Source organism: Marmota marmota, unplaced genomic scaffold, assembly GCF_001458135.2.
Source record: "Marmota marmota marmota unplaced genomic scaffold, marMar, whole genome shotgun sequence".
NCBI classification, from domain to species: Eukaryota; Metazoa; Chordata; class Mammalia; order Rodentia; family Sciuridae; genus Marmota; species Marmota marmota.
Window position 1 is genome coordinate 1,871,685 of NW_025999983.1, and position 21,966 is coordinate 1,893,650.

The following is a 21,966-nucleotide window of genomic DNA, read 5'->3' on the forward strand; positions in this document are numbered from 1 at the left end:
CAGCTGTACATTATCACAGACTGTCCTCACCTGGATCTTAGTTCTCAATGCCAGCTATTTTGAAAACAGCCATTCTGGTTCCTAGTATTAAATTAGATGTATCTATAGGTGTGAGTCATATGCTGTATTTTGAAACTGCACCCTTTGGTTAAATTTGTTTAACTGGTAAGAAACACCTGCTTGCTGAAATCTGACTCACTAGTGTCTGAATGTTGGATATGACTGGGGAATGTTATAATTTTAATAAGGAGAACATTTTGCCTATATTTTTGTATGTGGGTTTAAACATAGCCCCAGTAAGTTTACTTGTAAGAAGCGTTATAACAACATTCAGCAAAGAATGTGTCTCCTCTCTGAGAGTTTCAACTGATTGCTCATTATGCAGACTTAGCTAGCTATGGGCAGGCGTGTCTGCATTGAAGGGTAATCTTTCATTTGTCTCTTGTCCAGCCAAGATGCAGATTTACCTGGAAGTTCCGGAGCCCCTGAAAACCTGACATTCAGAGAGCGTCAGCGCCTTTTTTCACAAGGTCAAGATGTGTCCAATAAAGTGAAAGCTTCCCGTAAATTAACAGAACTGGAGAATGAACTAAACACAAAGTGAGGAGCGGCACAGGGCAACTATGTGCACACAGATCTGCTCAGGGGTCACAGGTGGGAACCTGAAGAAGAGGGGGGAGGCTGTGTTTCTAAGTGATTTCTAATTTCAGATTCTAAAGTGGTTGTAATTTAGAGATGTTCAAATTCCAAGAAATTTTATTTTGCTTCAGCAAGAAATTGTTGTTTGTACAATTTGAACCCTGTCTGATTCTGAGTGATCTCACGTGAGGGTATCTTTTTGTTGGTTTATTTTTGGAGTCCTGGCCTCATGGGGCAAAAAGAAGAACAGTCAAGGTACTGTCTCCCTGTCCTGGTGCCACACACTGTAGACCAAGAAGTCTCTTCCTGGACTTTCTTGGAAACTTCATTTTGCCCATGACCCTCAGATTGGCTACCCCGCCCTGCCTGCTGTGTGCGCTCCATTGCCACAGCCTTTTAGGATCGAGGGTGGACGTGTGGACTGCTCCTCTGGCCCCTTCGGGGTACGTTTCCAGTTGCCTTCTTGTCTGGGCCACGCAGTAGCCTGGACAGCAAGGTCCTGTGAGCAGAATGGCGCACGGCCCATCTCACCCCACAAACAAGAGCCCCCAATCAGTTCTGAATATTGGATTAAATTAAATTTTTGATTAATATTTGATTTCTAAAATTCTCAAAGAAGAAAATTTTGAGGATTTAATCTTAGGAGATTTTATTTTTATAAATACAGGTTGTTGTTAGCCTAATAAAAATCATTGATGAAATTGAAGATGACAGTTATTCTAGAAGGTTAACTAATATTTCATATATTCTAAGGAGTCTATCAAAGATCTCTGTAGCTGAACAGTGTTGATGTAACTAGGATCAAAAATGCCTGAGAAAATGGGGATATTGGTAGGTGATCCCCAAGCACAGATGTCACTAGAAAATTTAAATCTGGAAAACGAATTTACATTGATATTCTGTGAGAAAGAAAGGAATTCCTTGACTATGCCATCTGTAACTGGAGTATTGCAAGAATAATTCATGGCAGTTTGAGCTTTGTTTTTTATAGTATAATAGAGTTATTTAATTTTAATTTGTGAGTTCTGAGTTATCACTGTCATTTTTTTCAGCTGTGGGTATCTGGCTGATGTTGGGGAGACGGACCTCAGTTTGTTTATGTTGTGTGATATTAAAATGGTAAAATTTTTTGTGATTTTAAGCACATTTCCTATTTGACAAAGCCCTAATGGGGTCCAGATGATCTTTCTGTACCATGTTGTTCTCTTACGAAGATGTATGTTGGGAAAATATGCACACTTTCAAATAGAACAGAGGCATTTGCTGCCCTAGAAACCACTTTAATATGAGTTGTATGATAAAATGTCCAAAGTACAAGTGTAAATATTTTTTTGTCTATCAGGGTTCTTATTTGAAAGTGTGCTTTCTCCATTCCCCCTGTAAGTAAGAGTCGAATGGTCCCGAGAGCTGATGAAGGATTTGCACACTTGCCCCGGAAAAAGCAAGCTCCTCCTGGTGTCTCAGGGGCACTGGCGCCTCCAGGTGGCAAATCCACACCTTGCCTAGAGAAACACGGGTGCTGATAACTGCCTGTCACACGTGGGAGACAGACACACACAGCACGAGTGCAAACAGGGATATTTGTGTGTTTGTCAAACCCAGACAAAGGTGGATTTGGCCATCCCTGGACGATGAGGTCAAATGTGAATATGTGTAAAAGTGCTTTTCATGATGTGCATTGCTATGGGAAAAATCCAAACTGCTGTAGTTTTCCATTTCTACTGTATTTCGGTTGCAACCTATTTTTAATAAACTTTGTATGTATTTAAGTGTATTCACAGAGTTTATATTTCTAACAACAGCCCTGTCTCCCTTGCCTCCATCTGTCACTCATATTAAACAATGCAAAACGCTGCTCCCCTGTATTTTCCACCTGTGGGGACATGTTCTTTGCAGGATGAACAAGTCCACTGAGGCTCAGGTGAGTTTCATAGCGTCCATGACCAGAGTGCTCCTTCCCCACCTTGTCACTTGTTTTGCACCTGAGCAATCCCAGGTGGCCCCTGGGACCATTTCTTAGTTAGGATGCCCCATCCTGGCCACTTTGAAATTCCTAAACACATCCAGTAACGAGCATTGTGTGAATGTTCCTGAGCTGTGTTTAAATGCAAGCACCCAGTTGAGGCAGCTGGTGAAAAGGGATGTGCGGGACTAAAAGTGTTAAGTCTGTGTTGAGGAACTCCCACTGGCCGGGAGTGAGAGCAAGCCCCACAGCCAGACCAGGTTTGTGCCCGCAGGGCCAGCCCTGCCCTTGCCCCCGTATGCCTGAGTGTGCGTCCCCCGCCCCCCCCCCCCAGCCTGTCCCCGGGGTACCTCTTCACTCACAGGTTCCTTTATGCTTCATAGCCTGTGAGCAGAGGTGCAGAGCAGGCGGCGCGGAGGGTACAAAGGGCTTCTAGGAGAGTGTGAGGGAGGAAATAGAGGGCCAGAGGACACAGCTGCAGACAGGCAGGAGTGACTGCTGTTCTGCTGCACAGTGGAGCAACTGTGATCAATACTGTGTTTTGAGACAGGCTCCCATGAGGGAAGCAGCGTGTCAGGGCTGGGAGAACTTGTGGGAGGCCTTTGATGGCAGAACTGGGTATTTACATTTCTGAATCATACTATTCACTCTTACTGTATGCTAATGCCTGAAAAGATACTTGAAAGTTTGGAGAAAGCAAGTCTTGGAGACTGAGGATTAGTATTGATTCCACTCCATCTCACAGCCATATTTCTCTGGAAATAATGACTTTGACCTACAGTGTTCCTTCAGGTCTGAACCACATGAAGTAGCAGCAGGGTCCTTGATAATTTCCTACTGTGTACCATTGGACAAAAATTTCCTCCGTGTTTTACTAGACAGAAAACTAATCCAAAGGCTCAGCCATATATTTAGGGTAACAGTAAACAAAATCTAAGTCAAGTTACTTGCAGAAGGGAAAATGTGCCCCCAAATGGTCAACACGTTTGTATGCTGGCATTTCATCTTGTGGATTCACAAAGTCAGTAACCAGAAGGGTGCATGTTTGCTTGTTAGACTTCAGACTGGGATGTGGAAGTCATTTCTGTGTGATGTTCAGTGAAGCTTACGGGTGCCAACTGGTCAGAGGTGACCCCACTTCCCAAACTGCCCTGGAATGTAGTTCTGGCGTGGCTTCGTTAATATAAACACGCATTTAGTAACCGAACTTTCAGGTGGTGGACTCCCAGAGAAAACAACCAGCTTTCTTGAGAGGAGGGCACATTTGCAGGTAGCGGGTGGCACAACGGACCAGGTGTCTGCACAGTCAGTAACGCTCCGCAGAGCGGCCAGTGCCAGGTGGGAGAGGCGGACCTCGCAGGCCATAGTGAGAAGTTCGTGCAGCGGGCAACCCCAGCCAGGCAGAAAAGGTGTGAGGGTCGCCCACAGTATCCAGAGAGCCCTTGGAGAAAGGAGTGGGAGTGGGCAGGCGGCTCCTGCAGCCAGGGTCCCTGGGTGCCCCGTGGGCCTGCTTACCCCGCCCCCAGGACCGTGCTCCCCTGCTTTCTCCACCCCTCCCATCGTCCGGCCCCGTGCGCTTGCTGTGCCCCGCCCCCACCCCTGGTGGATCCGCCCCTGGCCCCTGGCTGGTTGGCCCCTGGCTGGTCCGCCCCTGGCCCCTGCTTGCCCCCCTCCACCTGTAGGCCTGGATCCCTGCGATGAGGCCTGCAAGTGCAGGTGACACCGGTGAGTGCTGCGCCCTATGGGGCCTCGCAGAGCGACGAGCACAGCAGCTGCAGCGTCAAGTGCGGGTGAGTGCCTGAGGGGCCTAGCGGCTGGAGCCAACCCCTCACCTGGGCGTTGGGGGCCAAGGGAGAATTTGTGGGGTTCATGGATTTCATGGATCCGTGAAATTGAAGATGGGCCAAACACACACACACACACACACAACCTGGCTTGCAGGACAGAAAGGGTCGCTGGCCTGTCTGCCCTCCCCCAACGGCTCCTCATCTCCAACTCAACCTGGGCCCCTCTGCCCACCTACCCATCTGTCCACTCCCCCTCTGTCCTCCTACCCTGGCACCACTGTCCTTCACACAGCCTCTTCCTCTTCGTGGAATGCCTGCTGCATGCTGTGCAGCTAGCTGCTGGGCATGTCTGATTAGGAAGAAACAGGCATCACTCCTGTCCTTATCCCCATGGAGTCTGCAGTGCGAAGGGAGCAGACTGATGAAGCAGTTTAGAGAAATATAATACTGTGTGGCAAAGACCTCAAAGACCACCCCCTGCCCCCGGGAGGTAACATAATGAGACCCTGAGAGGCCAGGAAGGTCCCCTGTGTCCTGATGGCTGAACCATGTTCTGATGGGGGCTGAGCGTATAGAAAAGGCTTCCTGTGGGGACAGATATCTGGTGGCCCTGGGCTGGATGGCACACAAAGCAGTGGGTTGCCCAAGGACCTTTATCTCAATGCCAAGGATACGCTATCAGAAAGATTTTAAGAGGGAAGCAAGACATGATCAGATCTGTCACTTTGTGCAGTCATGGTTCAAGGGTATGAAGGATCATGGAGGTCACTTGAGAAGGCCATTGCAGGCAAGGACTTCTAGGGTGAGGGTGAGGAGCTCTGTGGACCTGCTGTAAGCAAAAGTGAAAACCGTAGGAAATAAGTGTTTAAGGCCTCTGGAATCATCCTCAGTAAAGGCATCAAACAAGAAAGCATTCAGTAAAGACAACGTGCTAAAATTTCCCCAAATCATCGAGGTCTCTGTGTTCTGCCTCCCCCTGGCTCAGCTTCACCAGCTCCTGTGTCTGGGGTGACCAAGAGGATGGGATCCCCCTCCCTCAGCTACCTCAGGGCAGTCACATCCTGAGGGCCAGGGAATTGGGACTTCAACATGTGCCTTGGAGGGAGGGCAAAGCCAGCCCCTAAGGAGCCACAAGTTAAACTATAGGCCAGCTCGGGTACTAGAGAGAGGTAGGGAGATGGCTGAGGAGAGCCTTTCTGGGTTTAGGATAAACCTCAAAGACTGGATTTAAAAATTACCACTGCCCCCAGTTTCATTGGACCAGATGATCTTGGAGAAATCTATGTCCCAGGTCATTGTCAACATCAATAGAGCAATCAGTCAGTAATTAAGGGAGTTTATTAAGTAGGTGTTGTAAGCAAAACAACCAACACTGTTCTGCACCATTACGAAAACACAAGTAACTGGAGGGAAGCAGACCTCAAGTGGGTCAGCAAGCAGTCAGCCAGGCACTGGTGGGGCTCATTCTGGGTAGGAAAATGGCCACTGCTTTACAGAAGAGTCTTGGGTTTTTACAGTGAGGGTGGTTTAATCACTGGAGACTGAAGCAGCACATGTTGGTTTGGACAGTCAGGAAAGAAGCTTAAAGAGAAGTTGAGAATGCCACTCGTCGTCACTGGGAAAAGCGCACACTCCGTGTGTTCACTGCTGATCTTCTTTCTCCAGGATTCATCGTCTCCCAGAGCTTCACCGTTGGCTTCTCTCTTCCAGAACTCATCGGCAATGGGAAAGGGGAAAAGCCCAGGACGAGTGTTTCAGTGTCTGCCTCCTCCCTTCAGGACTCCCTGTGGTTGGGAAGGGATGACTGTTTGCTTTTAGAGATGCTGGGGATGAAACCGGGAAGGGATGAGAGTTTGCTTTCATCGTGACTGAGAAAGGCTTCCCTGGGAGAGATTAATGATCTTCTCCCTCTTCCTCTGGGCCAGACAGTTCTAGGGGTTGCCATTTTCCATATCTTTCAGAGGTGAGGCCAAGAAGGTCCCCTGTGTCCTGATGGCTGCTTAACAGAGGGATCAGAAAATGAGAGGGGCAACAAGCCCCACTCAGACCACCACCAACCCAGTGTGGCCTGGGGGAGGTCATCAGGAGCCTGGTAGAAATTACACAATCTTAAAAACAGAGATAGAAATAAGTTGAAGAAAAATGAAGAGAACATCGGGAATAGATGTGAAGCCTTTAAACACATCAACCTATGTATCATGGAGGAACAAGATGGAGAGAAGAGACAGGAACAGAAAACCCCAAGTGTGCTGAAAAACGTGAACCTACAACATCAGAGAAGCTCAGTGAACTCCAAAAGTGAGGTAGATATTGACATACCCACCCACATGTCACAGTAGACACTGATATGATAGCAGGAAGAGAGAAACCAGTGGTCAGAGATTCCAAGAGGACTTGATGCTGACTCCAGAAACAGTGGAGGCCAGGGCAGGAGGGCATGTCCACAGTACGGCAATAAAAAAAACTTCTCAACAAAAAAAAACCTGACCCAACAAAAATGTCATTCAAAATGAAGGCAAAAGCAAGTGTGATGGTGTACTCCTGTAACCCCAGAGACCCAGGAGGCTGGGCAACTTAGTGAGACCCTGTCTCACTAAAATGAAAATAAATCTGGTTTCCTCCAGGGACAGGGACATTCGTCAGGATGAGTGGGTCAGTCTGTCAGGAAGACATAAAGCTATGAATGTGATGGACCTTACCACAGGGCCCTAAAATAAGTGGAACAAGAACTCGGCAGTCAAACCAAGAAATAGGCACTTCAAAAATAAAGGTTGTGAACGTCGGTGCTCCACTTTCCACAGGGACAGTGACACCACAGGGACCAGCGAGACCCGAGAGACATCCCTGCAACACGCACAGCTGAATGTATCTGCCGAGAGAGTGCCAAGTGCATGCCGAGCGCCGCCGAGTGCTGGCCGAGTGGGGCCGAGTACAGACCGAGTGCGGGCCGAGTGGGGCCGAGTGCGGGCCGAGTGGGGCCGAGTGCGGGCCAGTGCTTGCTGAGTGAGGGCCGGCATAGGCAGCACACCAGGCTTGGTGCCGAGCCCAGGCAAGTTTGAAAGAATAATTGCCCGAAATCCGTTGTGATCACACTAGAGTAAAATTAGAAATTAATAACAAAAAGAAATTTGAGAAACACAAATATGTGGAAATTGAATAAGACACCCCTAAATAACCAGTAGGTCAATGAAGAAATCACAAATGAAATGAAATGAAATGATTTGAGACAGGACACGTGTATAAAACTTTGTATTGTGCAGCTAAAGCAGTGCCTGGGGGAATTATAGCTGTAAAAACATTAAAAATAAGGTAGGCCTCACCAGGCACGGTGGCACATGCCTGTAATCCCTGCAGCTCAGGAGGCTGAGGCAGGAGGATGGAAAGTTCAAAGCCAGCGTCTGCAAAAGCAAGGCACTAAGCAACTCAGCCAGACCCTTTCTTTAAATAAAATACAAAATAGGGCTGGGGATGTGGCTCAGTGGTCGAGTGCCCCTGATCAATCTCGGTACCCCCCACCAAAATAAATAAAAAAGAGTTCTCATAGCAGCAATCTGACCTTCCACCTTAGGACACTGGATAAAGCAGAGCACATCAGACTTCCTAAGTAGGGAGAAGGAAGTAAAGAGGAAATGCATGAAGCAGAGAACAGCGAAACCACAGAGGGAAATTAGTGGCAAATGATTACAATCAGCTTGGCTGGCTAAAAAGAGAGAAGACTCAGATTACTAACATCAAAAGGTCTCATTACTACCAAAGTGATGGGGAAAAAGGATTGTAAGAAAATACTGTGAAAGTTGCCAAGAAATTAGACAACTTAGGTGAAATGGTCAAATTTCTAGAGACACACACTACCAAAACTGACTCAAGAAAAAATAGAAAAGCTGAGCAGAACCACTGTTATAGTTCAAGCTTCGTCCCAGGGTTTCATAAACTGACTTCCAGACCACTCACGTATAATCGAATCAAGCCTTTATTGAAGCACACCGGTGGCGGCTGACCAGAACATAAAGCTGTTCCCCTGATCAGCCCCGAACAATTGCAAGGGCACTCCTTATAAGCCTGAAAACCGCAAAGGGGATGTTCGGGGGGGTCAAGCCAATGCAAGCAAGCCAGGTTACAGAAGCAGGACAAGTGCGGTCAAGCGGAGGGAAGCCTAACCAATCACAGTTAGCCCAGTCACCCCAGTTACAGAAACAGAGCCCATTACCCTAGTTACTGAAACAATACCCCATTAGGTAGTTCCGTGTTCTTAAAGGTTTCTTTAGCAAAAGGAAAAGAACATCTTGCTCCAGTCATGACTCTTCTACTTGGCATGGTTGTTTTACAGGATGAAGTCATAAAACAAAATGGAGTCACATTTGCTCCTACTATCACACCACAATGAGTAAAGAGGTTAAATGAGTTACCAAAAAACTCTCAAGGAGGACCCCAGGCCCAGATGCTCTCACTAGTTCACCAGTCCCTTATAGGATTCACAGCTGTCCTTCAGCCCTTTCAAATAGGAGAGTGTTGCATTCCATGAAGCCAGCATTGATTGAGGTCAAAGCCACACAGACAATCCGGGGAGAAAACCACAGAGCAGTATCTCTTATGAACATAGATGCAAAAACCTTCAACAAAATACTAGTAAAATGTTCCAACAATGTATAAAAAGGATTATATCCTACAACCAAATGGATATACTCCAAAAATCAGTTAATACAGCAGATCATATCAGTAGGATAAAGGACAAAACTCTTCACCATATCTCAAAGTGTTTGACAAAATTCAACACCCTTCATAATGAAAACACCCAACCATAGGTCACAGTGGTATTGGGGTGGCCAGCACCCCCACAGAACAGGTTTCTACCAAAAGGCGTGAGCTGCCTGGGAAAATTAAAAAAGTCTGAAATAATCAGTAAGAAATAAATTTTAAAAAGTGGAACGCCTGATGAGTCTTCCAATCCTGATGGGAACTGGAGCTAAATAACTTTTGAAAAAGGCCGGATTATTTAAGGGGGAGTACATCAAAGGCAGGTATAAGGTTTCAGTGGGAGGAGTCTTGTTTTATGCTTGCTTCTCGGTCTGGGGTCTTGCAGTAAATAGGTTGATTGGCATTTGACAAGCTATACCCATCTCCTGGGAGGCTGTGCTATAACAGGGCACCAAAGCATTCAGATGTTCTCAAACCAGTTGATTCCAACTGGGACTTCCTAAAACCAGCCTTCCCTGCCTAATGGCTCTGTTCACACACGGCTCATGGATGGCTTCCCACACAGTGGCAACCCAGAGACTGCGGAGGCTGAGGCAGAAGGATCTCAAGTTCAAGCCAACCTCAGCAATTCAGTCACCCTCTGTCTCACCGCTGGGGCGGTGGCGGCAGGGGGAGGGGGGTGTACCTCAGTAGTTAAGTGTCCCTGGATTTAATCTCCAGTACCAAAGAGAAAACCAAAAACTACCAACTAGGAATAATAGGGACATAGTTGACCTGGGAGGTGTGGGGCATTTGGAACTCAGAGCCACATCACACTGTGTGGCAGAAGATGACTGTTTCTCCAAGATCTAGAGCAAGGTCAGCACATCCCTCCTGAGCCCCGCTGTTCAACACTACTCTAGACATGCTACTCAGGGTAGGGGGCCGAAGAAGGCAAAGTCACCCACCTCAGAGAAGGAGTGAGGACATCTGTATTCACAGATGGCGTCGGTAGAAAATCCCAACGAATCCACTCTAAGTCTGCACTAAAATGTGAGTTCTGTAAGACTGAGGATAACAAGATCCATATTAAAAATTGTATTTCTATGCTATAGTAATGAAAAAATTAAAAATTCAGAAAACAATTTATATACAGTATCATGAAAGTATCTATGTGGGAAACATTTAAGCAAAGTGTATCAGGTTCATAACTTTAGTTTATATTGCAATGGAACATGTAGATATGGTGGGATCCTGGAATGAACTGTGGAAATATTCTGAGGATTTTTATAAGAGGTAAAAAATAAATGGACATAACAATAATACTATAGATAATTCTCAGGTTTGTGTCACCAATCAGAAAGTTTAGAATTACAAGCAAGATAGTCCTAAAATAATCGCAGGTTCTTTGTGACCTGCTTATCAGCAGGCTTGGAGGTGGAGGAATTCCCAGCAGGAGGGCCTGAGTCCCCCCAGGAGGTTCCACCTGCCAGCAGGACTTCACCAGCTCACTCCTGTCCACTCTTCTCCAGTTTCCTGATCTTGCAGTACTTAGTCTAAGTACCTAGCAAACTCTGCTGCAGTACCTCCAGGGCTCTTCTCTCCGTGTGATTAAATGCCCATTTCTAGCTCCTCTGGCTGCAGACCCCACCCAGCCAAGCGCTGGCTGCCTTTCTGCCGTCACCTCCTTCCCCCACGGGTCCCCACATCACAGAAGCCTCTTTCTCCTTGATGTGCCAAACTCCTCAGCCCTGTGACTGGGTACTGCCTTTCCTTTGGCCACTCTGCCCACTCCCATCCCTGCCAGCCCATCTTCCTGAGCACCCTTTCTGACCAGAGGGAGGGAGGGTCCTGGTCCTGCGCTTGTAGCCCACCATCAAGTGTTGCTGCGGCAGTCTGGGGCTGCCCTTGGGCAGGGAGGGGTCATAGGTATATGGGTCGTGGGGAGGGAGGCCAGGCCTGCTGGCAGAGGAGCCTGCAGTGGAGTCCCCCCGACCCCATGCTGGCGACTCCTGCACTCCTCAAAGGCACACCTCTCTGTTCCTGTGTGTGCACTTACTTCCTGTGACTTCAGTTCACCCAGGAGTGCTCTGGTGACAGTTTCCCTTTCTGGATCCTTGTTGGTAGGTCAAAGAAGAAAGCATAGTTGAACTGGAAACAGAAAATGCTATTCTTCATCTGAAATTGGCAGAGGTAATATACTTAAATATCTTGAATTGCATCCAGTGATTTAGTGTTGAAGTCAGTTTTCAGCCTTTATCAAAGAAATAAGTTGAAAGTGACACTCTCTCCTTAGATCTTTTCTGTTCTCTGTCTGGTGAGGTGAGAGGAACTCTTCAGCTGACATTTTAAAGTATCTTCTTACAATGGAACAGGTTATGTTCCAAATTCCTATTTGTCTCTGCATTCACAAGAATTTAATAAAGTAAGGATGCAGCTGAAGGCTATTTTTCTTTAAACAGCTTTAATTAGATTTAATATATGTACCATAAATCCATCCACTGTGAGTTGTCCAATCTGTGTTGAGTAAATTTAGAGTCACTCAATGCCAGCACACCCCATGTTAATTGTGGTAGTGCTGGCATACCAATGGAAAATAAGCAACTAAGGGTAAAAATACAAACCTTAAAAAAAAAATTTAGAAGATAGAAATAAGATAAAAAATGGTTGAAAATGTCAAGTAAGGTATTTCAGATAGAAAATGCAAAAAGCTAGACAACTATTAGATACAGACATATACTTATTAAAGCAAAAAGAGGGAATTGGAAAGGGGTATATATCCCCCAAAGATAAACTTAAAATAACGCTTTTTACTCTAAACTTTTTAAATTTGGATTCATCAGGACTTAGTGCTGCGGAAAGGCATATGTATCCAAAAAATGTACATAAGCCTAAAGTACTTTGGAAAGATATTCTAACAGGACAATGGAAAGGTCCTGACCCAGTGATTGTCTGGAGTCGGGGGTCTGTTTGTGTTTTTCCACAGGGAGAACAGCAGCCGATTTGGATTCCAGAGAGATTAACTAAAACAATTTCTACAGATGGAAAAGAAGATGATTTGACTCAAATCCATAACAGCTGATATCCAGAACTCCAGCTTGGCCATTCTTACATCTGCGACAGTGATTAACTAGTGATGCAATTTTTATTTCCTTGCCAGCACACCCCATGTTAATTGTGGTAGTGCTGGCATATCTTTGCTGATGGTGTCACCAGTGATGCAATTTTTCCCAAGGAATCAGAAGGGGGGAGATGCTGGGAGCCATTAGCCAAGTAGGTATGACAATTTCCTTGCCAGCGTACCCCATGTTGCTGACATTTTGCAGTGACATTGAATGTAGTTGACCTTGCTCAAGGACCAGGGCGGATTAGGGTGTTCCTGGTTTAACATAATCGGGTTTAGGGTGTTCCCAGTTTAGGTTCCAGGTTTAAGGTTTAAGATTATTCCTGCTGGGAATAGGGCGTATCCTGCTGCCTAAGTTCCCCTTGAGTTCTCACGGGATTCAGACAGTATATTTTGGGAGACAGAAGCCCAGTGAAGGTAAATTTGGGAGAGAACGTGGATTTGGGCAGAGAACGTGGATTTCCCCAGAACGTGATTGTAGACGGCTGGTGTGAGTTCGGGAATAAAGAGTTGCTGTTTGAATCTACAAGCTGTGTGGTGGCTCGTGATCGTGTGCCCAGCCAGACTGCGGCATTTGTGCCCAGCCAGACTGCGGCAACTCAACTGCCCTTGTCTTCTTGTGTCACTATAGCAAAATACCTGAGACTAGGTGATTTACAAAGAACATTGCTCTCCCCCAGTTCTGGAGGCTGGGAGCCCAAGATGGAGGCTGTATGGATCGGGTGTCTGTGAGGCCGCTCCTCCCGCTGGCCCAGCTAGGTGTCCTCCTACGGTGGGAAAGCAGAAGAGCAGGAAGGGCCTCCGCTGCTCCGTCCAGCTCTGCTTTTGTAGGGAACTGGTCCATTTGTGAGAGTGGAGCTGGGAATTTCATCACCTCCCCTTCCAAATGCCCCCACAGTGGGCTGGCCCCCCCAGGAATCTTGGAGGCCACTGAAGCCACAGCAGCCAAGGCCTTCCAGCTGCAGAATCCCTGCGAGGGCCCTGGGTTCCCCGCTTGTGCTCAGGAGCCCGCTCTGCTGAGCATCCTCCTGGGAGCCCTGGGAGCTGGCACCAGCGCCCGAGTCTCTGCTGTCTGCTCTCACGGCCTGACCCGCTTCCTGGCACCTCCAGTTCCTGGTGGTCCTTTTGGTGGCGAAAAAACACAACCTCCTGCCTCCAGTGACTCAGGGTGCCACTTGCTCACCCTTGGACTGGTCCGGGGTGCCGCCCCTTGCAGCTGCTCCCGGAAGGGCATCCCCCAGCACGACATGCTGAAAGTGTGACCGCTCTGCAGAGGAGCTGCTCTCAGGTGGACTGACCAGACTCAGCGTGGAGGCGGATCCTTCCTCAGCTGAGGCCAGGCAGCTTCTTCCTCTCCCCCTCTTCCCCGCCCTCCTCTGCTCCCTCCCTCCCTTGCTTTGTGGTACTGGGCATTGAGCCCAGGGACACTCTGCCACTGAGCCACATCCCCAGCCCTTTTCATTTTATTTTGAGGTAGGGAGGGTCTCTCTAAATTGCCCAGTTAGCCTCAAACTTGTGATCCTCCTGCCTCAGCCTCCCAAGTCTCTGGAATTAGAGGTGTGTGCCACAGTACCTGGCTCTCCTGTTTTCAGTGTCCCCTCTCCTGAGTCAGGTCCAGCACCCTTGCTCCACTGACAGCCTCTCTCTGCGCTTACTGGCTGATTCCTCGGCCTCCCTGGCAGGCAGGACAGCCCAGCTCACCTGTCCACTCCCTGCTCCTCCACAGTCTTTCCTTCCTGTTACCTGAAACCAAATCACCCGGGCTCTCCTCCAGGCTGCTGTCAGTGCCAGCTACTCTTGTGCTAGGTCCTCTGAGTCTCTGTCCCTCGTGTGGTCAGCAGAATGGACTTCCTGATTCCTCTGGATATAGGAGTCAGTCCTGTTAGAGAGTTTGTTTTGCTTTAGTTTTTTCTTCACCCAAACGAAGAGAAGCCGTTAGCTGCGAATGCTCCTTTACTCCAGTGTCCACCGCAGGCTGCCGCACGCGGGGCAGCCCGTCTCCTGTGGTGCGCGTTGGCCTGCAGGGCAGCCTGGTGCGTCCCCCGGGCTCCCTGCCCTGGCCTTCTACTGAACTTCTGTGCACTGGTGGACAGTTCCACGGAGCAAATGGACTTCCTGCCTCGTCTGCCCCCCACAGACACCTCTGGAAATCTCCCTGCTGACCCAGCCCTCCCTCTCCCAGGCTTTGTGAGGGAACCTGTCCACTCACCTGGGCCCAGTGCACACTGTGCCAGCAACTCAAATTCTGGTTGGCTGGGAGTCCAGAGCTCTGCCTCCCCTAAACGGTGAACTCACACCCTCTGGGTCACCTCCCAGAGGCCCACCAACAGGCTCCCTTCTCTGCCCCTCTGAAGAAGACGCTGGGGGTCCATCGCGCCTTCCCACGGCTTTCACGCTCTGCTGGAATGCGTGGTGCCTCCTCCTGTGAGTGCAGGCTGCGGTGTGTTTTGGGCAGTCAGCCCCGTGTGGCTCGGCCTCGGGTGGCCCGGCTTCACCAGGGTGCACTGCTGGTGAGGGCAGCTCCACAGTGGACGCCACAACTGAAGCGAAACCACCTGGTCCTGCCTTGCGCTTGCTGTTGGCGCACCTGTCATGCCGGTCAGAGGTGCAGGCCAGAGCCCAGGACTGGGCTGGCCCCCACCTACACCCTGGCCCGCCTACCAGGCTGCCCCAGGGCTCCTGCCTCCCTCACCCTCCCTGCTTGCTTGGAGGCTTAGATGGCCGCCCAGGGCTGCGAGGGTCCTCTCCTTCACCCCACCCCTCCCCGTGAGAGTCCAGAGTGGTGGGTCTTGCACCTGTTCTGAGAGCCCTGCTGCTGGGTCCTGAGAGCTCCTCAGGGGCTCATGGGCCTCTGCACCTCATCCCTCCCACTCCTGTCCCTTCTGGGATCTGCCTGGTGGCCTCTTCCTTGGATGCTGGCCTCTCCTCTCTACCTGGCCAGTGCCCAAGGGCTCAGCCCTGAACAGCTGGGTCTCCAGCAGCTTCTCCTGACCCTGCCCTACTGTGGGCCAACCCACTGCCACTGCTCTTGCACACAATGTGCTGGAACCAGGCCTCAGGGCAACGGCACCCGCTTCGCTCTAAGACTTTCTGCCCTCTTTCCTTTCTCCCTGTGCAACAGTACCAAGGAAGGGTCAGAGGGAGCCACTTGCAGGCCATGCAGGTTCACGCTCCGCGCGGAGGAGGGCAGGGAGGTATGCACCCAGCGCTGGCCCAGTCCTGGCACCTGGCTCAGGTAGGCATCGCCCAGCTACACGAGAGAGCAGATCCAGCATGCAGGGCTCATTCTGGGGGAACCGTGCAGCCTGCCTGTGGGAAGTGAGCCCCCCACCCCGGGGACGAGGGAAGCTTGAGCAAGCAGACCTCCTGGGGCTGGTGGGGTCCCTGGGGGCCGCCGGCCCCGCCATTCACTGCAGGCACCTCTCCCTCTGGGGCTTCCGCCCTCCAACGTCACTGAACAGAAAAGACCTAGAAGCCCATGTTGGGATTCTGACCAAAAGTGGGAGCAGAAAATTCGCATTGGCCGGGGAGTGGGTGGCTGAGGCGGCTGCCGGGGTTCAGCGTGGTCAGGTAGGGTTGCTGTCTCACGGCCGCCCGGGGAGGCGAGTGCAGTGTGCAGGGTGAGGGATGATGGCCGTGGCGTCCATGGTGTCCATGGGGCCTGCCTCTAGCACACTGCTGGAGGTTTCTAGAAAGAAGGAAAACTGCTAGTCCATGAGCATGTTTGGAAGTCCTCCAGGGTGGATATTTCACTACCTCTGATTAGGAGCATTGTTCTGCCTTTTGTTATAAACAGGGGGACCAGGGCCAAAATCAGGAAGAAACACGTCATCACAACAATGCCACACCATCTGCAAATGGGATCAGTCTGCGCTCTGTGCTGGTCACATCCAGAGACTTTTAACTTTTTTTTTTTTGTACATTCAGAGTGGATTTATATAGAGTTTATTTTTAATTCTCTTCCATTTGAGGAAAATCAATCCATCTCTGAAAAGTAGCTCTATAATGTATCTGTATTCTATATAATGAAATAGTTTAGTTCAGTTTAGCTTTTATATTCCATTAAAGTGTTCCCTAAGCACATGAAAGAACTTCTCTCTTGTTATAGAAAAAGAAAGGTGTAGCTGAGAAGCAGAGCACTGCTTGGGCCGGGTGGCCGTCACAGCCTAGGAGACTTTGGTGGTGGCCGCTCACCAATTTGTTTGTCAAACTGAAAATCCTTGAAATAAATCCAGGGGAAAGAGCAGATGGAGCACAGGATACCGCCGTGACGTCCCCCACGCTCCGGGGATGCTTTCCTGCTTACTGTCCGGGGATTCTGTTGGAGCACAGTTCTGAAGAGCGGTCCTCACTGGCAGGAGCCCATGATAATGGGGCTTCCAGAGCTGGTCTGGATTGTCCATCAGGGCTTTGTTCCCCTGGAGGGGACACAGAGATGAGGATTCTGCCAACACTGAAGGGTGGTCAACAAAAGGCCAGGGGGAGTTCCGCCTCCAAACAATGGGCGGCACTGCTGCGGAAATCGGGACAGACTTGAATCTCTATTTTGTGAGTACTTGAAAGACACAAACCACTCAAGTCACATGAGCTGCTTTCCCAACACTGGTCCAAGCCTGTTGAACCAGGGTGTGGCAGTGAGGGCACCCCAGGTGCTGCTGCAGGCCCCGATGGACTCGGCTGGCCGCCGGCTGGGGCTGGGGCTGGGGCTTGGGGACAGGAGCGGACGATGACTGGCTCTGGGTCATACCACAGTGGGGATGGTTACAAACCGGTTGTGCCCCGTGTGTGTGCTCTCCTCCCGTAGAGGCTTAAACAAGATGTGAAGGAGTTCCGCTCTTCCGTCCTGGAGCTTGTGGGCAGCTGTCAGGAGCAGTGCCAGGCCCACCTCTCTGCAGCAGCGGCCGCTGTGCAGAGAGCACAGCTGGACAGTCAGGCTGTGCAAGGTGAGGTGCCGCACTGTGCGAGCCGGGCCTGCTGGGAGAGGCCTGCCTGGGCCCAGCCCCCGTCTCTCCTAGCCGCCCACTGATGCCCATTCAGGGCGAGGAGAAATGCTGTCTTATATCCTGGCTGCTGCCCCCCGACCCTGCGGCCACCGCCGTGGGGGTCTCCTCCTCCCCTGTCACGGGAACAGTGACTCTTGCCCGTGGCGTTCCTGGTGCACAGAGCCTGCGGGCACGTTAGCTTTCAGAGTCAGATTTTCCAGAGATGGGTGGAATTCCTCCTTCCATGATTCCCCAGCCACTGGACCGCACCTCCTCTCACAGGGGCTTGTCTTCAGGGTGGTCAGCTGCGCGGTGTCGCCTGAGTGCAGGGTCACGCTATCCACTGCAGCCCACGTCCTGCTGGAGCCTGAAGACAACTGGGCAGGGCTGTGGGCGACGACCCCTCCTGTGATTCCCAGAGTGTGAGGGGCTGCGGCCCCGCTGTCGTTCTGAGGCATGGCCGTGCCGCGCTCAGATGGCCAGGGGCCTGCGCAGCGCACGGGGTCCGCCACGCCCTAGAGAGGACAGTGTGTCTGCTGCTTTTGGGTGTGTGTGTGGTGTGTGGGCACGTGTGTGTGGTGTGTGTAGGTGTGTGTATTAGGTGTATGTGGTGTGTGTGTCAATGTGTGTAGGCATGTGTCGGTGTGTGTAGGTGTACGTAGGTGTGTGTATAGGTGTATGTAGGTGTGTGTAGGTGTGTGTGGTATGTGCACCTGTGTGTGGTGTGTGTAAGTGTGTGTGGTGTGTGTGTGGTGTGTGTGTGGTGTGTGTGTGTGTCTGTGTGTGTGTGGGTGTGTGTAGGTGTACACAGGTGTGTGTAGGTGTGTGGCGTATGTAGGTGTGTGTGTAGGTGTACATAGGTGTGTGTGTGGTGTGTGTAGTTTTGTATGTAGGTGCATGTGGCGTGTATCAGTGTATGTAGGTGTGTGTGGTGTGTCTGTCTGTGCATGGTCTCCCCACTGGAGCTGACGGGAAGAGTCCGTTGCTTAGTTCAGAGGGTGCAGAGGGTGCAGCTCTGGGACCCCAGGGAAGGCCGAGCGGGAGCCAGGGCCGTGCCCTAGGGAGGTGCTGATGTCTGGCCGAGGTCCCAGGCTGGCCAGACACCTGCAGCCTATGCACACAGACCCCCAGGAAGGCCCCTCCAGGCTGCTGGCCCACGTCCTGTCCAGGCGGCCAGCTTCCCAGCCCCTTCTCCCCTGCAGCTCAGCGCCCATCAGAGGTGAAGCTTAGACACCACCTGGTGTCAGGCAGTTCATCCCGCACCTCAGACAGGACGGGTTGGGGAGCAGGCCTGCTGACGGAGTCGGGGTCAGCTGTGGAGACCCTTCTGCTCAGGGGACGGTGCCCCCTTACACCTGTGCTGCCTGGCTGGGCACCGAGAGAGCACACTCTACTCTAGCCTTGTGAGTGGCCACTGCTGATGGGGCCTCCTCCCTGGACATTTGCAGCCAGGCCAGGTATGTCACTGTGGGCACTGGAGCAGGCCTGGCTGCTGCTGACCTCAGGCCATGACAAGACTCCATTCCTGCGCTGGACTCCACGTGGGCAGCAGCCATCATGACAATGGCCCTCTGGGCTCCTGGGCATCCTGGCTTAGCTGCGACTGTGCTTGGCCCCAGTGTGTAGTGGACAGTCTCCCCTCATCCCCACATCATGGCCAGAGGGTCTCTGACTGGACAGGAAGTGGAGGCCCCAGGTCAGCCCGGCAATGGAGGAATTGGAAACCAGACCCCACCTCCTTTGCTGCAGGCTCTACCCACAGAGAGGGTCCCCGGGAGCCTCGGGACGTCAGGAGCAGGCCTCCAGGACTGGGTCGTGGTGCAGGACTCCTGGGCAAGGCCCCTGGCCATGGTCCCAGGGTGTGTCCCATGTGGAGAGCTGCTGGCCTCCGTGAGTGGCTACCTCTCTGCTAACAGAGGCGTTTAATCTGCCAGGCCACACGGGTCCCCCCTGCAGAATCCCCGTAACCTGGGTCGCACTGTCCTTCCAGCTTGGCGGTCAGAGGCCCTTCGTCTTGAGCAGTCCTTGCAGGACATGGAGGAGCGCTGCCACCGGGAGAAGCAGAGGCGGCGGGCCCTGCACAACAGCCTGCTGGTGAGCGCCTGCCGCGGCTGCCGGGCTCCGCCACTGAGGGGCTGGGCGCACTGAGGCCACAGCTGGGCGGGAGGGGACAGAAAGTCAGAACACCATGGGAATGGGAGGGACAGCCCGGGGGGGGGGCACAGGGCGGAGAGGTCAGCTGAGGTCAGTGCTGGGCTCCAGTGTCCTCCCTCACCCAGACACCACCAGCCACTCTGGTGCTCAGTCAAGAGCAGGGGCCACCGAGGCATGGAGAGGTGCTTGTCCTGGGCCACACAGTAGCCATGCTGGGTTAGGCTGGGACCCCGTCAGCCCCTGAGGCCTGCAGGAGTTGAGCTGATGTGAGCTCAGGAAGGAGAGGGGTACTTGAGAGCAGGACACCCCCAATTCTCCCCAGCTGGAGAGCTCAGAGGTCTGCGCCAGGGTGAGAGGACCCAGCTGCCCGTCCTCGTGGCCCTTAGCTGCTTTCTTCCAGCCCAGTCATGAGGTTCCCCGACTGCTGCTTCAGAGATGAGGGGTCTGAGACTCCGGAGTTAGGACGGTTCCCCCTCCACCATGGTGAGGCGGCCAGGGCGGGGGGTCTGCTCTGGACCTCCTCTGTGAGGTCTGACTGTGCTCGCACCGAGGCTGACGTCTGAGTTCCAGAACCTCTTGCCCATGAGGCCTGTGCTCCTGAGGGGTGCTCGGCCCTCACAGAGGTGAAGAGCTCCACTGGCCGTGAGACACGGCTGAGGATGATTCTGGCGTAGGGCCCATCTGTGCAATCCAGTATTCAGGAGTCGTCTGTCGGTGCTCAGGGGCCAGCGCTCCACAGCACTGTGGTCCTTCACCTTACGTAACTGCCGTGCTATCTCTACCTCTCGGGGCTGCTGGGGACAGCCTGGGATCTAGTGAGAAGGGCTAAAACGCACTACCTAGGGTGGACACAAGTCCAATAGAGAAGACTCGATGGCGCACGATCCTGAGTCTAGAATCAGGATCGTGACTGGACCTGCTGCACTAGCCGAAGGGGCCCTTCCTTGCCATGGGCACTGTGCAAACAGGACACTGACCTCAGCTTCGGGAAGCTCAAGAGGCTGGAGATCCGTCTACAGTGTCACTTACCTGGTTCTCGAGCAGTAGGAGCAGCCGTATGGCAGAGCTGTTGGACTTGCTCATCATCAATCAAAGACGAGGCTTTAGAATGGAGTGCTCAAAGTGTGTGAGCACTTAAAGGAAGCAGGGTCGCTCCCTGAGAGCAGCAGGAGTTTACAGGAATGAAATGTTCGGGTATTAAATCAAGGAAATGTGGCGGGTGTGGAGTGTCTGGTCTCAGCCAGGCGCATGGGGAAGCACTGCATGAAGTATTTATGGACAGTTGCCAAGCAGGAGCTGCTGCCTCTTGTCAGCACGGTCACCCGCTTACCCAGCACCCGGGGAGAGAGGAGTTTTCCTGTCCCCAGGAACCCAGCAGGGGCCAGGCTTCTGCCCTGGTGCCCAGCGGCACCCTGTGGCTCTGTCTGGCTCTAAACATTAGACCCTAATGTTTAGGACTCAGGTGGGATGTAGAAGGCATGGTTGGGATCTCAGAGGAGATGCGGGTTTGGCTGGTCGCAGATACCTCAGCGGGCCAGAGCCACAGGCTGAACCTGACCTGGGTACCAACTCCAGGCACAGTGTGGTGGAAGGACGCAGGGACTCCCCATGGCAGCACCCTGCTGAGCCAAGGCCAGATTCCAGTAGACAGACACATGTTGTCCCTGGTCCCAGAGAAGAGCCAGTGCAGGGCTCTGCCTTGGGCCTGGTCCCTCCTCACCCTGCTCCTCTGCCCCGGGCTGCACCAGTGCAAGGCCCTGTACTCTGCAGGTGGAGTGACTTGCTGGTCTCACTGGCTCTCACTGCTCTCTGTCACCTCCCCCCATCAAAGGCTGTCTCTGCCGCTGCTCCGGGGACAGCCCCTTCCCAAGCGGGCTTCTCCCCACAGGGCTGGGGCTCGGCGCCCTTACAGGCATCTGCACATGTGCATTTCTAAGGGCTCTCTGGCTTTCTGATTTCCATGATTCAAAGGGGCTGGGAGAAGACGATGCTGCCTTCGAGTCAGGTCGGGAGTTCTTTGGGTACAAGAAACCTGATTACCAACCACTGGTGGCCTGACTGACAGTCCTCGCTTGCTGTCAGTGCCAGGATCAGAGCTGCCAAGCCAGCGAGAGCATCGCTGGGCTGCACCAACAGAAAGCACGTGGGTCAGGGTGGTCCTCAGTCCTGCTCTGCTCTGGCAGTGACCCACCACACCTGACCCGTGCCTCTCGTTCTGGACACCTCACCCAGAGAAAGAGGAAACCCGACTGGGTAGATTTTAGCCATTCAGGATGGTGCTGGGACTCAGCCATGAGCAGGGAGGTCTGATGGAGGCGGGTGGAGAAGGCGGAGCCTGGAGGCTGCCGGAGCCATGTGCCAGGCTGACAGGTGTGCAAGGGGCCCACAGCCACAAAGGCAGTGGGGAGAGGCGTCAGGCAGAGGGGCAGACAGTCTCCCAGCTCCACCTGCACTCAGCTCTGCTCACTCGCTCCCCATGGGCAGCTGCGGGCTGCCCCTGCCCCTTGCCCACACAGGGGCCCACATTCCTCATCCACCCTGACCAACCTCGCCATGACGTTATCCAGGCGAAGCCTCCGGAGGGCCAGAATGATGAGCAGAAGAGCCAAATGTCTCAATTTCCCCTAAAATGCCCAGTGCACT

At 52.1% G+C, this 21,966-nt stretch overlaps 2 protein-coding genes across 25 annotated transcripts in view; both read left to right on the plus strand.

The window, feature by feature from the left end:
• Afdn (afadin, adherens junction formation factor) overlaps window positions 1-2,413 on the plus strand; it is a 92,733-nt gene extending 90,320 nt beyond the window's left edge. For all 24 annotated transcript variants that reach the window (XM_048805791.1, XM_048805795.1, XM_048805804.1 and 21 more), the window contains one exon: window positions 451-2,413. In XM_048805791.1, coding sequence (XP_048661748.1) covers window positions 451-604 — 154 coding nt within the window. In that variant the 3' untranslated portion in view covers window positions 605-2,413. The remainder of the gene's footprint in view (window positions 1-450) is intronic.
• A 627-nt stretch (window positions 2,414-3,040) lies between these two features.
• The window catches only part of Kif25 (kinesin family member 25), a 42,636-nt gene continuing 23,710 nt past the window's right edge, over window positions 3,041-21,966 (plus strand). Inside the window, exons 1-7 of the mRNA XM_048805752.1 lie at window positions 3,041-4,392; window positions 11,191-11,256; window positions 15,309-15,422; window positions 16,423-16,735; window positions 16,992-17,130; window positions 18,919-19,059; window positions 19,160-19,263. Coding sequence (XP_048661709.1) covers window positions 16,688-16,735; window positions 16,992-17,130; window positions 18,919-19,059; window positions 19,160-19,263 — 432 coding nt within the window. The 5' untranslated portion in view covers window positions 3,041-4,392; window positions 11,191-11,256; window positions 15,309-15,422; window positions 16,423-16,687. The remainder of the gene's footprint in view (window positions 4,393-11,190; window positions 11,257-15,308; window positions 15,423-16,422; window positions 16,736-16,991; window positions 17,131-18,918; window positions 19,060-19,159; window positions 19,264-21,966) is intronic.